Source organism: Channa argus, chromosome 20 (genome assembly GCF_033026475.1).
Source record: "Channa argus isolate prfri chromosome 20, Channa argus male v1.0, whole genome shotgun sequence".
Taxonomy (NCBI): domain Eukaryota; kingdom Metazoa; phylum Chordata; class Actinopteri; order Anabantiformes; family Channidae; genus Channa; species Channa argus.
The window spans coordinates 2,792,701-2,819,779 of NC_090216.1; the positions used below are offsets into that span (position 1 = coordinate 2,792,701).

A 27,079-nucleotide genomic window follows, 5' to 3' on the forward strand; every position below is an offset into this window, starting at 1 on the left:
CTCCGAGCGGGTCAATGCCGCCTCTGGCTCTGGTCCCGTCCCTGTTTGCCTGGTCCCTGTTCGTCCTGTCCCTGTTTGTCCAGGTCCCCTCCTGGTGCCGGGGACAGCTGCCGCTCGTCCGGCTCCAGTTCCTGTTTGCCCTGTTCTCTGAGCAGGAGGAGGAACTGGCTGAGCAGGAACTGGACCAGAACTGGAGACGGTGTTGACTAGCCTGGATACCGGAACGGGGGAAGAGAGAGTGTCTCTCGACCCAGGACCAAAAGCTGGCTCAGGGGATGTCGATCGAATCAGGAGCATGGTTGTCAGGAAACTCTGGGTCAGAAACGTGAACAGGTGAGAAGTCCTGACCTGGGGGAGGTTGCCAAGACCTGGACCCAATGATGTCCTCCATCTGGTGGGCTGTGGAACAACAGGAATCAGGATCTCTTGAGGTCTCTATTCAGTTTTGAAGGGTCGCTAGCAATTGATAAATGACTGGATATTGTTCCTGCTGCTCTAGGTCCAATATTTTATTGGCTGGTGAGGACGTTACTAAAGTGGTGTTGGTCTGAGGGGTGTGGTTAGGACAATGAGTTCTGGGGGAACTGGTGCGGCGGGGTCGCCGACGTCTGGCTGGCCGTTTACAAAGACTAGTCCTAGTCAGCTGGGGCTCAGAAGCAGATATTCCAGAAACAGGTTGGGTAGAGGCTGTGGTTTGGTGAATGGAGTCCTCAGGAACTGAAACAGGAACGTGTGGGCAGATGACTGGCCTGGGGAAAGGCGGGACTGTGGCTGATTGAGGAGCCGGTGCAGGAACAACATCACCAGAGACTGGTTCAGGAACAGGTAAGTAGGTAGCCAATTCAGAAACGGGGTCAGGAACAGGAACAGAGTGCATGTCGGCAAGATGCTTAGGTGCTGGGTCCAAAACTGGGAGTAGTGTGATTGAAGGTGTGAATTGAAGGGTCTTGAGTCGGGGGAACTGAGGCAAGGACTGACTGAGGTATACCCGAGACGAGTGATTTAGTCTGGGGTTTGACTGCTTTCCTACGTCTGAGCCCCTTGAAAAAATAGGGGTCAACTTGCTGCTCAGTAAACAAATGATCAGGGATCCCTGAAAAATAACTTCGATTATCAATCTGCTCTCTATATCTTAGCCAAAACTCAACTACCTCTGCGGGTCTCATGACTAATCCCTCCGACGTGTTGCTGGGTCCGTTTATGGTTGGATCATACTGTCAGGATTAGTTTTTAGGTGGACCCAAGAGCAACAAGGCGAGAGGGGTTCGGTAAGTAGAGGACTTTTTTTAACTATTATATGGAAAAGACAAGAACAAACAACTAACGTAAATTGACTCCTGTAAAGGAGGACAACGCTGACATAAGGTCAGTAAGGGTAACGAAAACAACCATCCCGAGGAACAACAGAAAACTGGAAAACTGTCAAAGTCATACCCACACTCGAAAAAAGCCCGCACACAGGAAAGGACTGACACAGAATAAAAAAACAGAAACCAAAGGAACAGAAAATGGACTACACTAGAAGAGGGTCATGAGTCCAAGAACCTTGAGTCAGGTAAATTAGGAGACGGCGTGTTGCATGGATGGCAGCAGCAAACAAAGACAATGATCCGACCAGGAACAGGGGAACACTTGAAAATGATTGTGACTGATGATGAGTGGTAAAGCTGTAGAAATAAACTGGGGACAGGAAGTGAAAAGGGGAACAAAATAAAAGTCCAGGGCAGGAAGTGAATGTGAGGCTCAGATCATGACACCTCTGTACCAATGTCCAACGACAGCTGTCTCACAGGGATCAATAATGGAGTTTGTAAAAAAAAAAAATGTCCCAGCTGTGTCACCTTTTAAAAGTCTTCTGGAAATTCAACAGTTGTGTTTTCTCTGTTCACAGCATTTTCTCTAATAGTTGCAGCTGTGTTGTAAAATTTGAGTTATTTTCTTAAATGGCGCTGTATCGTCGCATGTATTTTCTGAAGATACAGTGCATTGACCTCTATATATTTTATGAAACAAACAGGACCCATTTTGCTTTTCCAGATTTGAGGTAATCAGTTGTTTTCCCTAAAGAAGGTAGCAATGCTTGTGTTCATGAATGTTACCAATTCTTCATCATCACCATATGTCAATGTCCTTAACCCAACAACTGTACTAAGACTCTTCTGTGCTAATCAAAGCATTATTTAACATACCAGGGGGAGTACAGGCCTGAGAAGCAGCTTTCTGATGAGGACCTGAAGAATGCCGTGTCCATCCACCACTCTCTGGCCATGAAAGCTTCAGACTACAGCAAGAGACCCAACGTTTTCTACCTGCGGACTGCTGACTGGAGGGTGTATCTCCTCCAGGCACCGTGAGTCTCAGTCTGCTCACGTTATGCTTCTACTTGAGCTGAATGAATATGTGGAGAAGAACATAGAGACCGTGAGCACTTGCTATGCAACCATCCCCACCTTAAAATGCAGACATTCTTTTTCCTAATTAACATTTAAGCCTTGTACATTTCAGAGCAGCTCAGTGTTAGTGCTAAACATGTTGCAGTAAGTTTCCCTTTCATCAGGCCACATACTGTAGCTCCCGAGCCAGACTGATCACATCTGAGCATCCAACATCAGCTAACGGCATAGAGCCAGCTGTGCACATGTGGCCATGGTGCGCAGAGCACGTGTTAAGCAGCGTATACGGTGAACGTTACGGTGAGCTACCTGTGAGTGAAGGTGTATGTGTGTGTGTGTGTGTGTGTTAGCAGAATGCAGGAAGTGGTACATGAGTGGCCACATGTTTCAGGCCCCAGGAGGCCTGGCTCTGTGCTCCAGTTGCAGCTTGGATTTGTCCCAGATACTGTCCCCCTCTCTGTGTCTCTCTCCTCTCTCGTTCTCTCCCTGTCTTTCTTTCTCTCCCTGTCTCTCCCTGTGGATTCAGGCAAGGCTGACTGATTCAATCTGATATTTCTCATGGGCCCTTAATGGGTCTGTTAGTGTAAAACAGGCTCTTTTCTCTCGTGAATTAATTGGCTCCAAAATAACGTCTTTTTCAACAGCAGCGCTGCATTCGGTGATAATTACTCTTTTGATGTTCTAAGCTAGCCATGTGCTGATGTGGGCACCAGAGAGAGGGGGGGCTGAGAAGTGTGTCCGTGCCTCCGTGTGTGTTTTTGCTGTTGAAAATCTGTTTGTAAATGCGCGTGTGTATTATCCATCACAGAAATGCGGAGCAGATGCAGTCTTGGATCACACGGATCAACACGGTGGCCGCCATGTTCTCGGCTCCTCCCTTCCCAGCAGCCATTGGCTCTCAGAAGAAGTTCAGCCGTCCGTTGCTGCCGGGGACAATGTCAAAACACTCTGAGGTACATGTTGTTTGGAGTCAGCAGCTATAGCAAGCCAGTACAAATCTTTGAAAAATAAGGGGTCCCAGCCATTTCTGGAAGAGCTTTTCAAAATGTAATATCACAGAACAGAAATGTTTATGAATAAACTAATACTAAATGCAATTATGACAAATTACTAGCTGGTGAGATTGCAGATGTTTTATTCTTTGGGTCAGTGTTTTGTGAAAGGTTATGGAAAATGGGCTTTTATGTTCTTCTGGCCCAAGTCTTGTCGTGGCAGAGGGACTCAATGCTCAGTTAAAGTATTAGAAGTGCATTTCTCTAGTTGAAGTAAATGCTGATAACATGATAGAAAATGTCCACATTTGTTCTATATGTAAGTGAGAAATAAGTTTTCTGCAGAAATCCAAAATATTCCTTTCTTGTTTAGTTCCATTTATGTATAGGTTCAGGGATAAGAGCTCTTAGAAATTACTTTTCTGACTTTTTACTGTGAAGAATCAACAATAATGCCAAAGAATGTCTAAATATTGCAAAAGGTCGCCTTAACATGGATGTTGTGACCAAGTTATGAATGAGGTCTCCCTTGTGTTTACAGGAGGAGCAGGTCAGATGCCATGAATCTCGATTCAGGGCCATCTCCACTGAATTGGCCGACCTACGTTCCTATCCTCCCGATCGTAAGGTCAAAGGCCGCGAGCTGGAAGACTACCGCCAGCGAGACGAGTATCTGGAGTTTGAGGTGAGCTGGAGCCACAAGAGAAAGAAACGTGAAAAACATGAAAGACACACAAGCATTGAGTTTTCATTCCGTCTTTTTTTTTTCCTGTTTGCCTGTTTTCACAACAATAGAAAACGCGGTACGGGACTTATGTCATGCTGCTGCGAGCTAAAATACGGAGTGGTGAGGAGGACCTGTCCGTGTTTGAGGCCCAGCTCCTGGAGGACAGCTGTTTGCAGAGGGCTCAATCCAGCCCAACGCTGCAGGACAGCAGCCAGGCCAGCCAGGCCAGCCAGGCCAGCAGCACCAGGGACGGAGGCAACAGCAGCAAAGCCAGCGGCTGCAGCAGCAGCAAGCTACGACAGGAGGGCCAGAGACACAGCTACCGTCAGGCCGTCAAGAAGTGAGATGGAGCGGGGGCGCCGGGAGTGGCACGGCGTTGCACTGCCAGCGGCAGGCTGTCTCCCTGCATAGGTTTTTATTTGAGATCCAGGAGGGTTAGGAGCTCTGCTTGAAGGGGGAGGAGCAGTGAGGGTCTACCCCACGGCCTTCCCCAACCGTGGCGCCCTACCCGGCACCCCAGTCTTCTCATCTGACAGAGGAGGTGCAGAACCTGTGACAAGCATAACGGCTGGGGAAACTCCGGCGTGGATGCTGGTGCGGGAGGTGGGAGGTCACAGATCTGCAGAGACGAGGTGTCTTTGAGAGCGCGCGCTGGGTGCAGTGTGCACTGAGGCGAACAGGGGGCTTACGGACTGAGCCACACAGGGAGCCACATCCAGCATCCTTTTCTTTCCTCCCCTTTTGTTCTTTCAAGGCACCTCTCCGCCCGCACTCTGCCACCTTTCTTTATTGACCTTTCGCTCAGTTTTGTGACCAAACAAGTTTACACGTTTGAAACATCCTATTTTACACGACTGACAATTTGATTTCAGTTGAATTTGCCGCTGTAAGACTTGCTGAATTCGTCTTATGGAGCCATTACATTCCAGCTCCTTGTTTTGACCACCTCACATTCCACACAGGAGCTGGACTTTACAGCTTTGAGCTCCTGGGCACTTTTCACTGAAGGCTTTATCAAGTGGAATCCACAGACAGTGCATCCTGCACAATGAAGACGTTTTGACGGTGCAGCTGGACGCAGCTCGTCTCTCCTCTCTTCTCTAGTCACTGATGGCCAATTAGAGGCATCAGCATCAGTGGAGGTTCACAGTACTGCTGATATGCAGCAACACAACTGCATCGCGTCAAGAGAAATCTTTTTTTTTTCTGCTCCACTTGAACAGACGAGCTCTTTCCTAGTTGCTTTGGCTTCTGTCTCGTGATGTGCTTCTGTTCTCTTTCTACTTCTTGGCCAAATGTTGTTTTCTCTGGTGATCCGCATGCCTGCATTCAGCACAGCTTCTTTTAGGCCTTTTACTACTTTTAAGGGCAGCAAAGTTGTTCTCTGGGGTCATTTAGTCCTTCTCCTCATGCCAGTGCCAAATCCCAACATGTGTAATCTCTGTCTGCACTTGTAATCTTGCATTTATAAGCCCTATTTTAACACTCACCAGGCAGACCCTGAATGTTCTTCTCAATATTTTACAGTATTCTACAGTCATTTGTGGATGTTCCTCCGTGTATGTCTAACGTATTATGAAGTATGAAAATGTAAAAGGAAATATGTTATCCATATTCTTTGTAAACCTCCAGGACATGTTGAATATAACGCACCATCTGCTGTACGCTTTTATTGTAGGACACAGGATAAGTTTACACAATTGTGAAGATGCATTCACTTCATGCAGAGGTGACATTTTGTAATCCCTAAATGCTAATCATGCGTTTCTTCCTCAGAAGGAGGTAATAATTCAGCACAAAATGAGTATTACACTATCAAAGGTTAGTAAGTGATCAGCGGGTGTTTGTGAGGAGGATGTCATGTGGTGATTTTAAAAAAAGGTTAAATATGTGAAGCTTTCAGCTACTGTGGGAAGACACAGCGACCTAACAGCATGGTATTAATGGGATCAGGTTGGATAATGATGTCATACATGAAAAAGCATGAAACGGTTGTGGAATACATATTTAATAACGCACTATAAAATATTAGGAGTGACTGAAGACTGGGGCGTATTAATGTTTGTTTATTTCTTTCTTTCTTTATTTTTTGGTAGCCATAGACACCTCACAGCATTATTGATGTACAGCCATTTTCTACTCAGGCTTTCAAAATGAGCAGCTGCAGTGCCAGCGTCCAACCAGCATGGAGAGCTGTCAACATTCTGCCACAATCACGCCTGCTGCACCTGCAGTCAATATGCATGGCATGACCCACTCACCTGAGGATGCAGGTGATGTGTGTATGTAGGGTGGGGGGGTGTATTAGCAGGGCTAAATGAGACAGGACCTGTGTCTGTCAAATCTGTGTTTGAGTGTGTGTGTCTTTGTAAATGTAAATGTGTGTGTGTGTGTGTGTGTGTGTGCTCGCACGCTGCGGCTGCAGAGAACTTTCCAGCCAGTTTCATGGGGTTTTCATCCAGCGTCAGTTCCCATGTTGTGACCTCTGAATGTGCAGTTTGACTTTTTTACAGTTTCTAGAGCACAGTGTTTGCATCTGCCATGTTCCTGTCTGCAGTCCACAGCTCGAGTTGCGAAAAGGATTTTAGTCAGCTGCAACTAATCAATACTTTTCTTATCGCTTAATTTGACAATTGTCTTCTTGATTATTGATTCATTTTGTCTATACAGTGGCAGCGCTTTGTAAAAAAAAAAAAGGTTCCTGGAGTCCAACATTGCACATGAGGAAACATGGTTTTGTCCCAGCAGCAGTTCATATTCACACATTTTGGAGACGTTAAAACCAGACATCAACGGGAAAAAATGGCTTTCATGAATGACTCAAAGTGATTAATTAGTTGTGAAAAAATAGCAAGAATTCACTACTTTTGTTGACCACAAAGTCTGAATCGATAATGAGAATAATCCTTAGCTTCAGCCCCACTTTGCACCAGGAGCTTATCATTTCTTCTCTGCACTCCCCATAATTCGCTCCTCTGCCTCTGTTGCTTGACTGATTCCCTGTTTCACTCTCGTAGTCTCCTTTTTAGCAGTTATGTGATTGTGCATTTACTAATTGCGAAGGATTCAGCTATGTATATTGTGGCCAAGCTGTAAAAGAGCAAGTGTGCTGTGTGCCACTCGTGCTCTGCTGAGGTTCTACATAATGTGACTGAAATATTTACAACAACTCGCATCTTAAAACATTCTGTTGTTCTGGAGCTTTCGCTCATGTCAGACAGTCTTTCCCAGTTTCCCAATGTCGATTTCATCAAATGCTCTTTTCACAGTCAAGATCGGAAATATTAGGGATAAAATAAGAAATTTAATCTGCAAAATCTTCACGCAGGAATTTGGATTCTGGTGTTTTTAAATCTTATTCATGATTAACCCAAATAAGCAGCAGTTTAATCAATAGTACACAATTTTGCATCCCCTTACTCTGAGGAGGAGAGTACGACAAAGGTTTGTCTCCCCATTAACAGTATTTAATGCACATTGAGCTCATTTGTATCCATCCAGGTGTTGTTTTAGCCCATTCTTCATGGCATAGTTGTTCCAAGTCTACCACATCGCTTGGTTGTCTGCCATGTACAGCCTTTTTCAAATCTATCCCCAGGTTTTCAATTATATTTAAGTCTGCAAACCCGGGCAGCCGTGGTAAAATGCTCACCTTATTCTTTTCAAACCGGTCCTGAGCTGACTTTGCTTTGTGCTTTGGCTCAACACCTTGTTAAACGATCCACTGCCTCTTCAGTTTTTTAGCTTTTTGACTGATGGTAGGAGGCTTCGCTTTGAAATCTTCTATTATTGGGCTGCATTCATGCTTCCTTCCACCAAATGCACAGTTCCAGTACCTGATGCAGACGTACACCCCCAAAACATCCGCGAGCCTCCATCATGTTCGACTGTGGAAAATGACAGTTTTTGGGCTTTTTGCCAGGCACACGTGTGAATTCTGACCTAATAATTGAACTTCTAACACTCCTCAGACCAAACAATCTTGTTTGTCCACATGCTCCGTAGCAAACTCCAATCATTCTGTCCCCTACTGTGTGTAGAAGGGAGCAATGGCCTAACGGATGCTTTTCATTCAAACAATCCAGATTTGTGCATACACTTGACTATGGAGACGTGGACTTTTATTCCAAGTGCTGCTAAGGACTTTGTCAGGTTTCCCTGTTTGTTTTGAATTCTACCATACATCTTGATGCTGGTTTCTTAGCTTTCTTTCAGTTTTTTTTCTTAGCCTTCCACATCTTGGAAAAGTCTTGCGTATCTTCTCCATAAACACTTAAAAATATTTGTATATCTCCCTCCAGCTTTATGAAGGTTCACTTTGAGTCTTCTGAAGGCTGTTTTATTGAATCTATTGCTTTTGTTGCTCTCAGCAAACTCCTTGAAACTGACTGAGATCTATCAACTTGCAAATCTAAAGCGTGACCACAATTTAACACACCGTGTGCCGCTCCTCAGTTAATGACCTATAGGCTTTATCAAGAAGGATCCAAACATCTGCACTGATATCATTTTGATTATTTGACTATAACTTTCTGTTTATACCTTTCTTGACTGTTTGTGTTTCTTCCACTAACGAAGGAGCATTTGTATTAGTTGAATGTCCTTTAAATACTATGTTGATGAAGATATTACTTGTTTTCCTCTTTTTCCATTTGAGCTTAATGGAACTCTAACTATAGTCACAAAGATTGCTCTGAATTTTAATAATGGATTTTGGATCGATTGACTATGAAATCAACATTAATACATACGTCGACCCATTCTTCAACCCTTAAAACAATAGTGAAGCACCCAAGTGAACACTAACATAAACTGTGCTTGCTGCTACTGTTGCTTCTCCTACTACAGACCATTAAGAATTAATTGATTATTGTATTGTTGCAAATCTTTTACTTGATTAAAATTCTCCACATGAGTAACTGGAGACTACAGATAAACGGCAAGAGGTGCAATAACTTGATGCTGCTACATATTAAATTGTACGTAGGACCAGGCCACACAGAATGGAAGGTTCTAGTGTAAAAGAAAAGCTCCTCCTCTTCTCCATCAGCACCTCCTCTCTCCACGTGTTGTCACCACTTATGTGTGTACATCAAAGAGCACCTGCAGGATCTCCACAGCACTGGTTAGCATGGGAAATGCTGGTTCCTGTGGTGACAGCTCTGTGATGCTCAAGTCAAAGTCATGTACATCCTCCGCCTCTGTCACAGCAGCAGTGCATGTCTGTCACTGTCTTTTCAGTGTTTCCATTGCACCCTTATTTCTGAATGTGACATGTAAATAAAGCATGAGATATTATGGCCTGCTTTCATTCACTATTAAATGAAGGTTAATATATAAGCTAGGCCGACTTTTTTCCCCCGCCTGTCTTTACAGCTCATGGTTATTTTTTTTTTAATCAATGTGAACGGAGGACATGGCTGTATTTATTGCTGTTGTTGTGTTTTAGAGAACCAGCTCATACAAATCTTTTTACATGTAGAGGTTTGACCTGATCCATCTCAGTGTTTTTAGACTGGTGCAGGTAAGACAATGTCCATTTTATGTCACTGCCTCATTAAAACTCACCAAGGAAACAGCTTCTCATTTTTGGGAGGCTAGAAGATTAAGATTAAAGTGTTTTGAAAAGATAAACGTGTCTGAACGTCATTGTGTGGTTTAAGTACATGTACCATGAAACACCTGCACTTTAGTAAAGTATTTAAATATACTGCTCCATTCCACTATCTATCGACAGTATTTTATACTTTTATTTGACAACTGTCTTTTTACTACTTAAAAAATATGATACTGTCATATTAAACTCATGTCAAAGTGTCTAGATTGACCAGTTCCAACACTACACTGATGCTTAGATCTTCACGTATCAGGGCAGCTGTAGCTCAGTTGGTGAAGCAGTTCGATTCCTGGCTACACATTAAAAAATTTCCTTGGACAAGACACTGAAGCCCAAGTTGCTCCCGGTGGGTCAGGTGAGCACCAGCCACCGCCATCAGCCTGTGAGTGTGTGTGTGAATGGGTGAATGAGAAGCTGCAGTAAATTGGGAAGTGCTTTCGATGAAAAGCGCTATATAAGTGTCCATTTACCATTTAATAATAATGCTCAGCAAGCTCACTCCCAATATTTATAAAACTGCTAAAAACACCTTCCACACGTTCCTATACACTTAAATCATTTAAAAAACAATCCTATCTGCTCTTTCTTTCACTTGCATCTCATAAAACAGAAAGACTTCTTCTCATTGCTCTTTGCTTTAATGTTTTCTCATTGACTTAAATGTTTGCTGCCTTGTCACATCACTTGTAAGTCCCTCTGGAAAGCATCTGCCAAATGGTTAAATGGAAATGCAATTATATTTTTAATTAACAATATGCATCTGCCAAGTTATAGATGCAGTTAGTTAACTTATAACTAAAGCTGTCAAAAATGGTTGTGGAGTAAATGGTAGATCCGTGATACAGTATTTCTGATTTGTAGGAGTGTAAAAGTAATATAAAACGGAAATATTCTGCCTCATAATTAAACTTTAGTAAATGTACGTACGTAGCTCGAGACCTTTTCAGTAACACATATGTGGGCAGTTTTTTTAAAACCTTTAAATGAAAGACATTTTTAAATGTTTGCATCGGTTTTCATAATGAAAAGCGCGTATTGTATTTCCACGTCGGACCGGCAGGTGGCGGTAATGAAGCCGTTTGACCGTCGCCAACAAACCACAAAAGAAGCGATGTGTCTGCGAACCGCCCCCGGTTCATTTTCAAGAAACACCGCCGGGGTTTCTGGTGACATCACGTAGGAAAGTACACAGTCTCTGCGCTGCATAGACCCGAAAACAACCGAACACATCCAATTTCTCCAGACAACGGCTAATGACACTGCTATAGAATCCCCAGGTAGGTCCGAAGACGCCGTCTAACTGCACTTTGCCGGAAAAACACGCGCCCAATCGTCGAAGGCTTCTTTTCCTGATGCGCGAAAGGTAGCGAATGGCTCCGGCTATTTCCTGGGATGTTTAGCTTCGGCTAAATCTTTGTTGACGCTAGCTGCTGTCCAGTTAGCCAATGTAGCCAACGTTAGCTACTAGAAGACCTTTGTCTCGTGAGTGCACGGTCCACGGCGGTTACCATTAGTTCAGATTGTAATGTGTGGAAAAAAGAAAATAGACGAGACATTTGTCAGACAAATGTCACTTCCACAACGTTATCGTTCTGGCATCGAAAGTAAGTTGACATAAGCCCGGCAGCTGTTCCAGGATGTAGCATCTCCCTGTGTACACCTGTGCGTGTTTTAGTCAGTTCTATTCAAATGAATGTATGCTAGATATTTGGTCACCACGAGTGCGTTAAAAAGAACTGAAATAAGTAAAATGTAGGTTGGCGTTAGTTGTGTAGTTACGGCTAACGATTATTTAGCGAACTCCTTTTATCCGCAGATGATTTCGACCGATTCGCTCCTCTGCAAAATGTCTGAATACACCAAAAAAAAACATCTGTGAAAAAGGAAAAACAACGTTATCTTCAAGCGTTTGGTCAAACAGCTGCAGTTACACAATACGGACTGTCATTTATTAACCCGTGTTTAGATGCATGCTCTTGTTTTTAGGACACAAACGATGATTAACGCTCCGTAAATCAAAGAAAGATGCATATTTCTCAACATGTAATCCAACCACACAAAACAACGATACACACACACAGGGAAAAAACTTAACCAAAAACAATCCTAAACCATGCAGACATAACTGTTTTGGTGTCATCACCTTAAAGCTAACAAAAATATTAATAAACTACCAAACAGAGTAACGTGTATATTTAAAGTAAATTGCAATCAGAAACAAGAGCTTGAACTAAGATAAACAGGCAAAGACAACTGAGGAATTAAGCAAGTCATTAAGTCAGAAAAAGGAATCAAATCCTCAAATTTGAGACGATAGAAACTGCAGATGTTCAGATTTGTTTTAATAAAATGGCTAAGTAGATAATGATAATGTGATTAAGGCAACTAATAAACTAATATCCCTTGGAAACACATTTTCTGTCCATCTCCTGATTTCTGCAGCTTTAGTTGCAACAATGGAGAAACCTCCCTTCAGGCAGAACCAGAACTGTGGAGACTGGGAGCTGAAAGAGAGACTGGGAATGGGTGGCTTTGCCCATGTTTACCTCTATCAACATCATGTGAGTGTTCAAATCATCATGAAACCATGATCACTGCAGACATGTGACTGTTACTCATTTACAATGGAAGAAGAAAAATGCTTTTAAAATGCCAATATAACAACTGTGTCACAGCTTTTCCCGCTGCCATCAACAAATGGACTGTAACTAGCTATATACTCTAAAAGTACACGCACTCTTATTTTGGATCCACCGTTTTTGTCATCACCGCTTCTCTGTTTTTAGGAAACGAATGAAAAGCTAGCTGTGAAAATGTGCCGTTTAGAGCTGACGCCAAGAAATAAGGACAGATGGAGCAGAGAAATCCAGATCATGAAAAAGTGTGTAGTACATGTAGCACATTTAAAACTCATATTGTTGTCCATAATATGATAGTCACAATGATTTCTACAGACTTTTACTTCCTGCTCACTTAGATTGAATCACATCAATGTTGTGACAGCCCGAGATGTCCCAGAGGAGATGAAGCACATAGCCTTAAATGATCTTCCACTGCTGGCCATGGAGTACTGCTCCAGGGGGGACCTGAGGAAGGTGAGGGACATGCAGAGATGAGGCTGCTTTAGAGCTCATCCTGGCTCTTTTTATGTCAACGCAACCTTTTCAGGTCATTTATGCAAATATTTATTCACACTAAACCTGGTAACACCTGTCAGCAAGTGGAACATTGATAGATTGGCTCACTAACCCTTTGACCAAGTTTTTGTCAGTGTTTTCTAAAAACTGTTGTCCACATTAAGACAAGAGATCTGGCTTTTTTTTTTTAATGTGTCTGCCGGTTGAGCACAGGCAGGGAGGCCAAAAGGGTATTTTCATAGATGTTTGCAGACGTGTAAAGAGCAAAGTTGCATCAGATTTATGGTCTTTGGTAACGGGGAAGTTGACAGCAGCTCACAGACTAGAAGAGCAAATAAGGCTGTAATTGTATAAACACACTCAGTAAAATAAAACGATTACAGAATAAGTTTATAATTATAACCCTACATTACATTACAGGAGTCCAGCAGTTCAGTTTTATAGCAGTATGCTATAATCAGAAGTAAGTAGGAGAGTAAATCACAACGTTTGTCAAGACGGATCCAATGTTTGGCGATTTATGGACGTGTGCTGTGATTTCATTTTGAGTTGATTCAGGAACCTGCAATTAATATGAAATATTATGTACCAATCCACTCACAAACACGACCAGTATGTAATGAGATTTTTTAATTTTGTTTTCACTGTGCTGCTCTGATCATGCTATTTAATTGCAAGTACGTATAAATAAAGGCCCCACAATTTAGCATCTACTTTGACTTTTGAGGAAGGAAGCATTTACGTCAAATTCTGTACAAAAAGCAGGAAACTATCCATCATTTCTACATTACAGACGTGTTGCTGTGGAAACCCTCACACTCATCATTTTAGTTTTTCTCACTAACTCTGTGTCATAGAGTTTAGTTGTTGCTGCTGTCATCAGTCATGAGTGCATTGTTTTTATTGTTTTAAGTTCACATGCTTCTCTAATATTCTTGTCTTGAGTTAACTTTGTCACATGGTGCTTGTTTTCCAGTTTCAGTATAACTCAAGCTTCAACGAAAATGCATATGAGTTTGTTGCCATAAGAATGTCAATTACATATGTGTTGCATTTTGCATCAAAGACATTAGATAATTGGTTATTTGATTGATCGAGATTAATCGCGTGGAAGTGAATAACACACAGATGAAATGAACGAGTCAGGGACACACTGCAGTTTTACTGTTGTGCAACTTTTGTTTTGTGTCCTTTCGGCTTATCCTGTGAGTTCAGGGTCGGCACAGCGGATCATTTGTCCGCTTGTTGTTTTGGCACAGTTTGTTTGTTTTTATTTTTTTCGTCGGATGCCGTTCCTGACACACCCCTCACCAATTTCTAGCAGGCTTGGAACCAGCGCTGCTCGGCTGGCGATGGGCCGTTACGCAACACAACACAACAACCAAAATATGGCTCCACAGGTGGCGGTGTGAAAAAGTTTGGAGCTCCTGAGATTGTCCAGGGTTATTAGAATTGAAAGCGGACAGTGTGGCGTGTAAAGCTGTTTGTTTCAAACTGCAGCTGTCTCTCATCAGTCCTACTCGTGTTGGGAAAGTTCTGTCACCGTTTTGTCATGTGATGTGCATTACTGCAGGTGTAAATAAATTGTCGTTTGTCTGGGTTACAGGTGCTGAGCAAACCTGAAAACTGCTGTGGTTTGAAAGAGAGTGAAGTGCTTTCATTACTTAATGATGTTGGTATGTCCAGTGTTTTTTTGTGTTCTCTTTCTGTGTGCACCATGTTCATTCACACATGTTTCTTAGGGCGTTGCTGATTGAGTTCTTGATTTCTTCTCCAGGATCTGGTATCCAGTATCTCCATGAAAACAAGATTATACACAGAGACCTTAAACCTGAAAACATTGTGCTGCAAGATATCAACGGGAAGGTAAACGGCTACTATTTGGAATTGAGCTTGTTGTGTTCTACTATACATGCTGAAGAAGCTGTCTTACATTCACCTGTCCCTCTGTAGCTGGTTCACAAAATCATTGACCTGGGCTATGCTAAAGACCTGGACCAGGGCAGTCTGTGTACCTCCTTTGTTGGCACACTCCAGTACCTGGTAAGCACTATTTATTTAAACTCACGTGGACATAGGTATAGGTCATTTGACTCTCCAAATTCATATTTGTAGTTATGGAATAAAGAATAAGTGATAACGCAAATGTATTGTAACTTTGTCAGAATGGATTACAGTTGTCATAAATCAAGTGTCGTATGGATTTGTTTTCCTCTGCAGGCACCAGAGCTGTTTGAGAATAAGCCATACACTGTTACAGTGGACTACTGGAGCTTTGGCACGATGATCTTTGAATGCAGTTGTGGTTTCCGTCCATTCTTGCACAACCTGCAGCCTGTGCAGTGGTATGTTGAAGTGATAACCAAAGCATTTTGACTCGTACATTTGTGCAGTGATTTAATCACCAGATGGCCTAATTATCAGCATAGATCTGCAACGTGTGTGTGTGTGTGTATGACCTGTAACATAAAGGAAGCAGGTTTCAATAAGTGAGATGTTACAAGTTATTAGAGCTGCTTTGATTGTTACTGTTATCGTATCTTATCTATTCCACCACTTTAACATGTTTGCATAAAACTATATTTATGCTTTACATAGAAACCCTAAGCTGAATGATATCATCAGGCCCTAGGTACAAGTAACAATCCTTCTCATTACAGTTGTTATGAGAAACAGTATTGTTTTCAGTTATTTAATTGTTTTGTGCCCCATACAACCTGCAGACCAGAATTTCTCATCTGCAGATGTTTTAAACCAACAATCCAGAACCACAAAATATTCAGTTTACACTATTGTTTCACTTGACAGTTAAGTGTTGAAACAGTTAGACAATAATTTGTCTGTGAATTAACTTGTCATTTCAGCACTAATCATGTTGTTTTGTTTTTTTTTTGTCCAAGGGCCAGCAAAGTAAGGAATAAAGGTCCGAAAGACATCATGGCTGTGGAAGAACTGAATGGAGAAATCCGATTCTCCACACACCTCCCATATCCCAACAATCTCAGCAGGTTAGGACTCTGCGAAAATTCCTTTAAGCTCTTTGACAACTGATTTACCATTTTATTAATGATGGGTCATTTGTTTTCTCTGGTGTGGAAACTTATGCTGTTGTCTACTGGTCTTTTAACCTTGAGTCTTAAAGCTGGGAGCTGATGCACCTTGATCATCTGGACTGTTTTTGCTGCCAGTTTCTCTACTTTACCCCATATTGGAATGTCTGCTTTTTAGGACGCTGTTGGAGCCAATGGAGTCACTGCTTCAGCTGATGTTGAAGTGGGATCCTGTCCAGAGAGGAGGAAAAGTCAACCTCGACACCAAGAAACCACTGTGTTTTGAAGTGCTTGATCAGATACTGAGTATGAAGGTGAGTTATTCGCTGGGCCGATTTCCTTTAAGCTCAAGGTCCAGTGTTTCATGAGGGCTTTTTAGCCAGATGGGTCAGTAGTAAGAAAAGATACATTTTCTTAATTTCTTCATTGAAAGATTTGTGTCTACCTGTACTTATATTACTCTGAAATATCAGTATCCATCATCTTGGAAAACAGCCTTTGTTTTTCCTTCTGACTTAACGGTCTGGAAATGCCTCAGGTGACCTTGAGAAAGGAAAACTTTGAATAATAATATTAAAGTAATATTTTTTCTAGATCGATCAGGTGACTTTTGCTTTCTGGAGAGTCTTAAAAGGTTATGAGGATTCAGGAAATATCTTCAGAATGAGTGAATTATGTCCCATATGGATTGAGATATGCGACGCATGGATTGCCCGGGTTATGGGTGGAGTTGCCACTATGATAAGGATGTCGGTATTATACGAGAGGCATAAGCTTAGGCTGGTTGTTGATGAGACAGTCAGGTTTTTCATTAGAATGTAGGTATAGGATTGTAGGGGAGGGGGGCAAACTTTACCCTAAACCTGACATGATAATGGAGCAATTTCAGACTGTCAAACATTATACAAAAAAGTTAATAATGAAAATTGTGCAAAGGTTTGTGTCCCAAGGAAAAATAAACTATAATTTCAGAATTATGAACATTTGTACTGGCTGATTGTGTGTTAAAAATTACTCTCACAACGTTTCTTCAGGTCGTCCACATCCTGAACATGACCACAGCTCAAGTTCACTCTTTCCAGCTGACTCAAGACGAAAGTCTCCACAGTCTGCAGAAGCGCATTGAGGCTGCGACGAAGATCGAAGTGGTGAACCAGGAGCTGCTGCAGGAGACGGGGGTGTCTCTGGACCCGAGGAAGCCCGCCACACAGTGTGTCCTAGATGGAGTGGTGAGTGGTCATACAGCCATTAAGAGATCATATGTACGGTTTAAATTAGAATTAAATATAGATGAAATCATGCCAGGGAAATGTGTTCCATTTTTGTGATCCCCCCCCATCTTTTTCTCCTCTTGTCCTTATAGCTCTATTGTCTCAAACTCTGAAACCTTTACAAATTTAGAGAATGGTGTGCAAAACGATTCAGACACAGAAAAAAGCTTTGTTTTTGTGTTCAGGGACTTTGAATTAGCCAGCACCACATACATGATTTTCTTCTCCCCTGTTTAGAGAGGGTGGGATAGCTACATTGTCTACTTGTTTGACAAGAGCATCACCAAGTACTCTGGTCCCTTCAGTGCAAGACAACTGCCTGATAAAGTCAACACTATTGGTGAGTTTATTTTAAATTTTCCTCACTGTCAATGATTAGAATTTAGCAACCTGTTAGATGTATCTGGATGCATCCATTTAAATATATTTAACAGATCACAGGTTAAAATCACTCCTGTTCCTGTCTCAAATAGGTGACAGGTGATAACGGAATCCACTTTTTTTTGTTCTGTTCTTTTAATAATAGTGTGTAAATATTGCAACTGTTATGGTTTGAACTTTGCAGTGCAAGAGGCCAAGATACAGTTGCCCCTGGTTGTGTTGAAGAAGGTTTGGGGAGAAGCAGTAAGCTACATTTGTGGCCTGAAGGACGACTACAGCAGACTTTTCCAAGGACAGAGGGCTGCTATGTGAGTTACATGACAGATGTCCTTAATCTGTAATTATTAAACCATAAATCATGAAGTATTTTTGTCTTTGAGAAAAGAACCAAAGAGTCTCTGTTTCTGAAGGCTTTGAAAATGTCACTGTTGCAAACAACTTTTTTCCGCAGTTAGTTGTGGACTTTTAGTCCATTTATTAAAAGGTTTGTTGATCAAATTTGGCAGTGATGGAAATGTTTAGCTGTTCACATGCATTTGAGCCATGGAGCTATAGCAACATGGTATAGCCATCTTTTTTTTTTCTTACAGCTTCCTGTCTGCTTGTCTTGCTTTAATATTTTAGCAAACCTTTGACAAGTGTTGTTATATAATGGATTATGTGAAGTATCATCACCGATGTAAGAACGAGAGACTTACAACAGTCTCAAATTTCAATGATTAGAATGTGGTTGAAGTTGTTTTAATGTGTTAACACCACAAACTGGAGATGGAGCCTATCCCAGGTGTCATAGGGTAAGAGGCGGGGTCCACCCTGGACAGGTCGCCAGTCTATCTCAGGGGCAGCACACATACAAAACAACAATTCACACTCACGTTCTCAGAGTCTGGTACACAAGTCCTCTAGTTCCAATCCCAGCCCATGCAGCAGGTGTGTCCTTGAGGGAGACGCGCTGAGCTACATGCCCAGGTGCTGTTTGTGGCAGCCCAGCACTCCCCTGGGGGAATGGGTTAAATGCAGTTTCTCAATGAATGTGGCTGTTTGTCCAGCTATTTAAAATTTGTGCTGTCAACCTATCTGGACCAACTATTTTGAAAAGAGGTTAAAAGCCACTCGTGTTCTCTCTCCTGTAGCCATCGTTCCTTTTGCTCAAAGCAGCTGACGTTTACTAAAATTGAGTGTGGGCTTTCAGGGTTTTAGCGCTTATGAGATTACATAGATGGCCTGCACTCTGTTCACGTTACAAGCATTGAGATGAAGCTTATAGCTTATTGCTTCCTGTTGCGTCCCGGATTATTGCTTATAGTTTTTCAGATAACAAGCTGCTGCTTCATTGGTCCATAGTGTAGCCTCCCGCGCCTGCTGAAGAGTGATGCAAAAGTAGATGAAGCTTTAAAAATGAAGGCTCACATCTCCTGGTTTACCTAATCACCCCATCGCTACATCGTGTCTGGATAGAAATAAGCTCAAAACAGTTTAGGGTGTAGTGTAAAATTTCACTGAGGCAAGATTTTGTCAAAGTAACATACAGCTTATCAAATAAAAATGTTCCTGGAACATCCCGACCTAGGCAAGATCTTTATAATGTAATCCTACGGAAGAGAGGCTCTTTGTCCGGTGAACCACCCAAGCCTGCATATTTATTCTTACTCTGTGGCCATTGTCTTCTGTTAGCTTCCCAATAGGTTAATACCTGTAATTCTGTGAACTGCTTGAACGTTTCTTTTATTGTCTTAATTAAACTGACAACTTCGGTCCCTCTCCAGGTTGAGCCTCCTGCGCTACAACACCAACCTGACCAGGTGTAAGAACAGCATGTTTGGCTTCTCTCAGCAGCTGAAGGCCAAGCTGGACTTTTTCAAGAGCAGCATCCAGTACGACCTGGAAAAATACAGCGATCAGATGCACTATGGCATATGTAAGTGTTCGTTGATACTGAAGCTTCTAATCGAAACTGTCTATGCATTGGCAGATGTTTGATTTGATGAGTTGTGTGTTTGTCCAAAGCTTCTGAAAAGATGCTGAAAGCCTGGCAGGAGAATGAGGAAAGAGCTGCTGCTTTTGCACAGGTAATGCATGTTTTTCTAAACTAAATATGTGAGGAAAATAGGTATTAGAACATTTATATGGTTGGGGATGTGTTTGAGTACAAGTCCTCAGCCCTAGTTTGATTCCTGTTTTGTCCTGCAGGTGGCAGAGGTGAGCCATTTGGATGATGAGATAATGGCTCTGCACTCTGAGATTGTGGAATTGCAGAGGAGCCCGTATGCCAGACGCCAAGGAGACAAGATGGAGCAGCTGTGAGTGTTAAAAGGCTCCGTTTTAATAAGCTGCACTCATAAACTGTAAAATTGTATCTATAGAGTCAGCAACGGATGCTTCTGCAAAGCCTGTAGATGATCATCACTTAGTTGATGTATCGGTATATTAATGCAGGTTGTTATGACATATCCTGACATAATTGAGAATAATTATTATTTTGTGTCGTATCCAGGCTAAACTGTCTGAAGTTACCGATTGATCAATAGGTCATTTTGAATTGTTTTGTGAGTTTCACCGTACACAGAGATAGAACATTGCCTTGCCAAATATTTAAATATGAAAAACTAAATATTGCAGAGAAGAAAAAGCGATTGAGCTCTACAAGCAGCTGAAGATGAAATGCAAAAGTAAGTAGTTTTTCATCATTCCACATAATTTTGTCATGAACTTACATTGGCACTTCATTTAATGATGCACCTTTCCTCAAAAGTTGAACTAGAAATCAAACTGTTTAATAGTTGTTAAACTGTTAAATGTGTATTCAAGAGTTTATATCTCCTCTCAGCTCCCGAACTAGATGTGAGCTGTGACAGTTCCGAGATGGTAAAAGCCATCATTCAAACTGTTCAGAACCAAGACAAGGTCCTCAAAGATCTGTACACCCACCTCAGGTGAGAGTCAAGTTGAGCCGTCTCCAGGGTTTTTACTGTTTTTATTTTACTGGGAATATCATTCGTGTGAGTTCACTTTGAGAGCGATGCTTTAAGCTACGTATGTCTCCGCATTCTGGCCAATTCTTATTGATTATACCAACATGTTCTCATACAAAAACACCATTCAGACCATTCAAACATAATATTAGTGTCGGCATTGATGGTTTGATTCTCTGACTCATCTTGTTTCAACAGTAAGATCCTGATCAGCAAACAGAAGATCATTGACTTGTTTCCACGAATTGAGAAAACGCTGGAGAGCATCAAGGATGCTGACAACACCGTGATGCAGATGCAGATAAAGAGACAGAGAGAGTTCTGGCATCTACTGAAGATTGCCTGTGTAAGTTCTTCAACCTCTGTTTCATCATCAGCCAGAAAGCTTGTACATGCAGTCGTTATTTACATTTAATAGGTGTAGTATAGAACATGATGCAAAAAGACAGGTGGGTTTATTTCAGGTCTACACTGTTATAAGTCAGTCCTGCAAATCCAAATTTTCACCCCAGCTGTGGCACTTTGTGTTGTGTGTGTGTGTGTAACATCGTCATACTTGGCTTCTCTTAACAACCGAAAACAGACAGAGGGTGTGCGGCTTGCATTCCTTTTGTTTATTATGGCTGCATGTCAGGACTCCTCTCTCGCCGTCTCTCCTTCAGGCTCAGAATTCATCCCGGAGCTCGATAGCAGCCAGTCCCGAGTCGTCCAACCTGCTACAAGTTTCTCAGTGGTCCCATTCAGCACAACCTGTCAGCTCCCCACATCCCCTGACCTCACTACCTGGGCCAAATGACAGGTAACCGATCTGTGCGATTGAATTCGTGCTTGTCGGTGCTCTGACAGTGAATAACGGCCTCTGTGTGGGTTTCTCTTCAGTGACGCTGCCCCACGGCTGCTGCAGGAGAACCAGAAGTACCTCAGTCAGCTGACCAGCCTGATGCAGGAAGCTGCTGATGACCAGGCAAAAAGTATAGTGGTGAGTTCACTGCTTTTAGTTGTAGCGGATTTAACACAGCGTTATTTTTAATTCTACTTACTGATTGACAGTTGCCGGTGACAGTAGACTATGTAGAAAAGACGACCCTTGTTAAATCATGAAACTAGTTGACATGAAAGGATCACTTTAATCATTTTCTGTACTACTCATATTTATTCATGTCAACAATCCCCTTACAGACACTAAAGCAAACACTGAATTGCTTCTACTCATGTTTTAGTATATAGCCTATATTTACAATATCACAGTCTTATTTAGTGTGTGCATAGTATAATTTATAATTTACAATAAGTTAGTATTGATTCAGAGCAGGGTTTATCTACATTTTAGTTATTAAATGCAGTTTGTCATCATTAAACATTTAAGAGGACCATTTTTTTAGGCTGGTAAATTAATGCAAAGGGGCCAGAGAAGCCCCTGAAGTTATCATTTCTCTTTATCAATGCCGCTATGGATATTTCACAGTTGTACATTAAAAAGCTCAAGTGTCATGAACTGAAAGCTTGGAACACGAAGTAATTCACTGAAGAGAGGAGAAGACTTGGATAATAAAAACAAATAGACTGATGTTGGAAACCTGTGTAAAACTGATAAGACAATGAATCAGATCCGTAAGCAGAATTGATTTAGATCAGTTATCTAATGGGTAGAGATAAAAACCATTCAAATAATTTCCCACTACAAATAATGATGATGATCATAAGTGCAATAAATGACTTCTTTTTAGAAATAGTTTTGCATTTGACCAGTTTATTCTGGGGAAAGTCGCTGCCCTTTTTGGTCCTGGTGTGTTGTCTCAGGTCATAACATGGTGATTTTCCTCTTTCAAGGACCAAGACTGGAGCTGGACAAAATATGAAACTTTAACAACAAAACTAAAAAAGCGAAATGCTTAAACCCGCTGGTGTCCTCCAGCCCTGCCTGTGCTCCAAGTAACACTAAGGATTGCAAGCTGTTAACGCGGCAGAGTGGCGTCAGACATTGTACAGTTGTACATGGACTCGGGATATCCTCTTCCAAACGGCCCTCGTGATCTTTAAAAAAATAATAAAGACGGAGTTCGCACATGCTCAGTGGTGTCTGTCCGCTCCCATCGTGTCACATGGTGGAAATTTTAATCAACGAATATTCCTGTTTTCATATGAGAAAACAAAACAAAGGGGTGTCTCTCTCTACTCTTCTTCCCTTCTTCCTCATCATAATCTATAAAAATGGATGACTTTTTATTTCTACTGCAAAATTGAGCAAACTGTAGCACAAGATTTCTGTGTTGAGGTGCATTTATCCATTGGAGGCCATTCATCAGAAATGTGCTCGTGACATGCAAGAAAAGTGTAGGAAGTAGTCGGGGGGGGTTGGGGGGTGAAGAAGGAGGAAATTACAATCACGCAAACAGCACTTTGATGCACCTCGTGTGTCGTGTGTAAAGACATGAAATGTTCCAGGCGGCAAAAACCGCTGTTCACTCATAATCAGTTCTATATATTTTCCTACACAGATTCTGCGGTTTAGATTCCACGTAATTTTTACTTTAAGTTTTTTTAAAATAAGGTATAATGTATCATAGGCAGAAGTCTTGATGTGGCTGGCCCTTCAGTTTATACAATGTCTATCCTGTACATTCAAAAAAAAAAATGGTTTCCTTATCTCGTTTATGTGCACATCATATTTCACTGGATGGTTTATCCTGCATTCATGTCATAGAAAGTTGAAACAGTTAGTCAAGTTTACGTAACACACTCTTACAATTGCTCAACACCTAGTATTTTCTTAAGCTCTTTCATCATCCACGCTGTCCTGTAAATATTTGGAGTTTAGGCATCTGCAGACAGAGGGAGTGATTTTAAGTTCTGGTGTTGGCACCATTAACCATCACAGAGGAAGAGAATACGTCCTTAACCAGAGCTGAATTCATTAGTGCATCAAAGAAGATGTGCAGTAGTTTCATATTCCTTTACGTCCATTAACTTTTGTCCCGGAAAAATGCTAAACGTTTGGTGATTGCAGCTTCTTGGTGTGAAGATTTGCCATTTTTCCAGACCCTGTGGTAAATTGAAGGGCTTCAGATTTGGGGTGGAGAAATGTATTCATTTGCTTTAATTAATTAATGAAGTAAATGTGACATTTCTGTTTGTTTTTTTGTGACTATGAAGAAGTCTACAGCCTCATCCCTCCACACAGATCTGAACCTTTTGACTCTTCACTGAAAACTTCAGTTTCATATACATCATGATCGATTAAACAAATTTTTACATTTTTTTTTTTTTACATGTTTTGCCACAGATTTGTCTGTGTGCAAACAGAAAATGTGCATAAAGCAGGTGGTTGTAAATGTGGTTAGTTGACAGGTTTATCAGATAATTATTTTTATTTTAAAAGCACAAATACCGAATGTTCTGTGGTCTGACGTTTGAAAATGTTTCGGCTGCTACAACAACATGAGCCTGTTTGAACGAAGGCCAGTTTTCTGCACATCTTCTGGCAGCAGCTTCCAGGGGGGAAACAACCTGACGGAGCACATTGCTAACAGACTAATATTTTGGTTTCTATCCTCATCATGCTTCAAAAATATTGGAAAGTTATTGTTGTGGTTTTTCCTAAAGTAACAGTCAAATTCCTTGTTTTAGCCAACCAACAGCTTGAAACCCAAATATAATTCCACTTCCAGTAGAACAGAGAAAAGCAAGAAGTTATGAAATTTAAAAAAAACTGGAACCACCTAAGTTTTAAATCAGTTTTGCTCTGGTCATAACTCGACTAATCTGGAGCTGCAGTCATTAGTTGTTCAGCTATTTTTAAAAACTAAATTCAAACTAAATTGACAAACACTCACTCTGCGGTGACAGAACTTGCATTCACATTTTAGTAACTTGAATATGTTTGGAGCTGTCGTAGATTTAAACAGGCTTGTACAGTGGTTCGTGGTTGAAATGGGAAATCCTGTGTGAGGTGAGCGCAGCATTATTCACACAGGTGCGACTGTGTTTCCCTCTGTACATCGTAGCACACGCAGGTCTGAGAGCAGGTGCTCATGGGAAACCATCGCAGCAACAGATTGAATGTACTGCAGTTATGTCGTTGGCTGTTAACTGCAGGGTCACGTGGTTACTTTGGGCCAGAGAGAGGAATTAACCTTCTGGGTTGTATTTATGAAGTTTAAGTGCAATGGAGAGAAATATATTTTGTATTTAAGTAACTTGATTTGTTTTTTCCCTGTAAGTACTTGTATCCATCTGATGGTTGAAATTCATCCCTAACTGTTTATTTCATTGTATAGATAAAAATGTTTGCCTGGTAATGAAATAAAATCCCTTTGGCATGAGTCTGGTGTAGATTGTTCTGCTTTCAGCATCATTTTCAGGTACTTGTTTACATACTTATTAGTGTATAAGACCAAATGTTGTCTAAGAGGAAATGGGAGCATGGGAGCAGCATTGACCAAACTCAAACAGCGGGAAACAAAAAGAAAACAGGGAAACACTTGTAAAATGGACGTCTTTAGTAATATTCTTTAAAGGATGCAGCTATGTCTGTAAGACATTTAGAGTCTAAACCTTAACATGTCAGTTGTTTTACTTAATAATTTAATAATTAAAAAACCTGTAAACATTTGACTTGTTCTTACCTTTAATATTAGCAAGTGGAATCAAGTGCCCATAAAAAGTGAACTGAGTACATTGACATGATCAGAGGAAGTTTGCAAAGCAGCAAGTAGATGCATATGAGTTTGCATGGACATTGTAAAGCTCTGTGTACTACAGCTTTTTGTGTACTTGTTAAATGAGGCTGTGCAGGTGCTGGGTGGTCTTGGTATCCAGCGATGTCCACTGTCTTAAGCTTCTCAAAAGCATTCGTGTTTTGGTTTTTGAGGTAATACTCCTACTTTTACTTACAGTAATTAACATTTTGCACGCGGGACATTTAGTTATAGTTTTAGCTTTTGTTTAAAAAAAAACAAAACTAAATTAAACTCAATTGTAAAAGGTTGGGCACTGTCTCTATTGTGTTAGGAGGAAAAAGTCAACAGATGAAATCGGAGCAGGACTTCCTGTACTTTTATAGTGATTCATTTGTTTTTCTGAGGACGTCATAACTAATAACGGCTGTGACTATGCTCCTGATGTCACATCAGATTGGGCTCCAGTGACTTTTTACACATTGTGACACAGTGGAGGCAGTTTGACCTGCTTAGAAAAAGGACGAGCTGAAAACTGTGAAGGATATTTAAGTCAGTGTTGCTCAGAGTTAAAGGTGCAATTTCATTATGAGTCACTCTGATTAGTATCTTCACATCTTCCTTCTTTCTCATGACTTTAAGTGTTTCCTGGTTCAGTTGAGGACTCATTTCCAGGCAGGTTTTTCACTATCGCATGTACCATGAAGTGATTGGTCCACATTGTTCCAAGCGTGTGAGCTACTTGTGGTTCACTCTGGGCCTTTCTGTAGGTCGATTACTGTCGACCTGCAGTTAATGATCTTTCTTTGAAAGAAGAAATGAGCTGCCAGCGGGGATTTTCTGTTGTTTGGTGTTTCAATAATTTTGCATAGAGACTGTGCAGCTGTGCTTCAGTCTGTGCCCTTTGAAAGTAGTTGTTTCTTTTCTTGTGGTTTGTTCTGAAAGTGGAATTTAAATCAGAATAAACACACCCTTGGCCACGCGCCGGCGCCCAGATCCGTTTGAACAAAGGAACTTCTTCATCCCGTATCATGTCCTGCAGATTGTGTCCACTGAACTGCTGCTCTGAGTGGGCAACAAGCGGAGACAAAGCTCTGCAGTGAAACAAGCCTCAGCCTCTGTGAACCGTTGTTTAACTGGCGGCTCGGTGTGTGAATCAGTGTGAATCAGAGGACCTCCCAGTGAGAGACAAGCCCCCTGCTCAGGCCAACATTCCTCTACTCCCCTGTCTGATCCTCAGATCAGATTCCTTATCCTTTTATAGTAGATTTATACATTTGGCTTTAATTATTTGTGACTAACCATAAATATTTATAAACAGTTTTAGTCCTGACAGAACGGAAATTGGCTGCAGTTTTGCTGCAAGCAAGACCCTAAGCGATCAGCCCACTATGATATTCTAGACAACAGCTGTATTCTGCTTTGTGCCGTTGTCTCCATAGTAAAGTGCTTCTATTCACGAAGCTGCATAAAGACTTGTCTCCGTGTGGAGGATATGGCTGCAAACAGCCCTGACCTCAACCTCATTTCAATGTATATTTAGTGCACTTCTTGACCCCAAACTTTAGTAAGTCCCAAGCTACGTCCCAAGGCTCCTACAGCCAGACTGTGGGCGTGTCCCTTATGGATGGTTATGGACAACCTGAGGACTGCAATTGGGTTAAAAACTGACCATACATATCCTGATATTAGTTTGATACTTGGCCACGTGACGGTTAAGGTTTTTGCAGAGAATCAATGTTTGTCCGTACTCGGCCAAGAGTCTGAGTGAGTCTTCTTTTGGTTAAAGTTAGACTTAGCTGCATCTGTCTGTTTAGAAATCCTGTGCCTGAGCTTCTTACCTGGTTTGTAACAAATGCTCAT

At 41.6% G+C, this 27,079-nt stretch overlaps 2 protein-coding genes across 12 annotated transcripts in view; both read left to right on the forward strand.

The window, feature by feature from the left end:
* The window catches only part of LOC137105357 (PH and SEC7 domain-containing protein 1-like), a 65,747-nt gene extending 59,597 nt beyond the window's left edge, over positions 1-6,150 (forward strand). For 6 of the 7 annotated variants that reach the window (XM_067487454.1, XM_067487452.1, XM_067487453.1 and 3 more), the window contains 4 exons: positions 2,193-2,350; positions 3,202-3,346; positions 3,927-4,070; positions 4,181-6,150. In XM_067487454.1, coding sequence (XP_067343555.1) covers positions 2,193-2,350; positions 3,202-3,346; positions 3,927-4,070; positions 4,181-4,456 — 723 coding nt within the window. In that variant the 3' untranslated portion in view covers positions 4,457-6,150. Of the gene's footprint in view, positions 1-2,192; positions 2,422-2,557; positions 2,694-3,201; positions 3,347-3,926; positions 4,071-4,180 lie in introns of those variants that run through there. The other variant, XR_010911797.1, reaches the window with a different exon arrangement.
* A 4,696-nt stretch (positions 6,151-10,846) lies between these two features.
* LOC137105360 (inhibitor of nuclear factor kappa-B kinase subunit alpha-like) overlaps positions 10,847-27,079 on the forward strand; it is a 35,373-nt gene continuing 19,140 nt past the window's right edge. For 2 of the 5 annotated variants that reach the window (XM_067487465.1, XM_067487463.1), the window contains exons 1-21: positions 10,847-11,006; positions 12,172-12,290; positions 12,516-12,610; positions 12,707-12,824; positions 14,473-14,542; positions 14,644-14,732; positions 14,820-14,909; positions 15,087-15,211; positions 15,767-15,874; positions 16,095-16,230; positions 16,951-17,145; positions 17,425-17,527; positions 17,753-17,876; positions 19,335-19,486; positions 19,576-19,637; positions 19,759-19,868; positions 20,188-20,237; positions 20,396-20,501; positions 20,739-20,886; positions 21,203-21,339; positions 21,420-21,519. In XM_067487465.1, the coding sequence (XP_067343566.1) occupies positions 12,186-12,290; positions 12,516-12,610; positions 12,707-12,824; positions 14,473-14,542; positions 14,644-14,732; positions 14,820-14,909; positions 15,087-15,211; positions 15,767-15,874; positions 16,095-16,230; positions 16,951-17,145; positions 17,425-17,527; positions 17,753-17,876; positions 19,335-19,486; positions 19,576-19,637; positions 19,759-19,868; positions 20,188-20,237; positions 20,396-20,501; positions 20,739-20,886; positions 21,203-21,339; positions 21,420-21,519 (2,223 nt within the window). In that variant the 5' untranslated portion in view covers positions 10,847-11,006; positions 12,172-12,185. Of the gene's footprint in view, positions 11,093-12,171; positions 12,291-12,515; positions 12,611-12,706; positions 12,825-14,472; positions 14,543-14,643; positions 14,733-14,819; positions 14,910-15,086; positions 15,212-15,766; positions 15,875-16,094; positions 16,231-16,950; positions 17,146-17,424; positions 17,528-17,752; positions 17,877-19,334; positions 19,487-19,575; positions 19,638-19,758; positions 19,869-20,187; positions 20,238-20,395; positions 20,502-20,738; positions 20,887-21,202; positions 21,340-21,419; positions 21,520-22,370; positions 24,863-27,079 lie in introns of those variants that run through there. The other 3 variants (XM_067487461.1, XM_067487464.1, XM_067487462.1) reach the window with 3 other exon arrangements.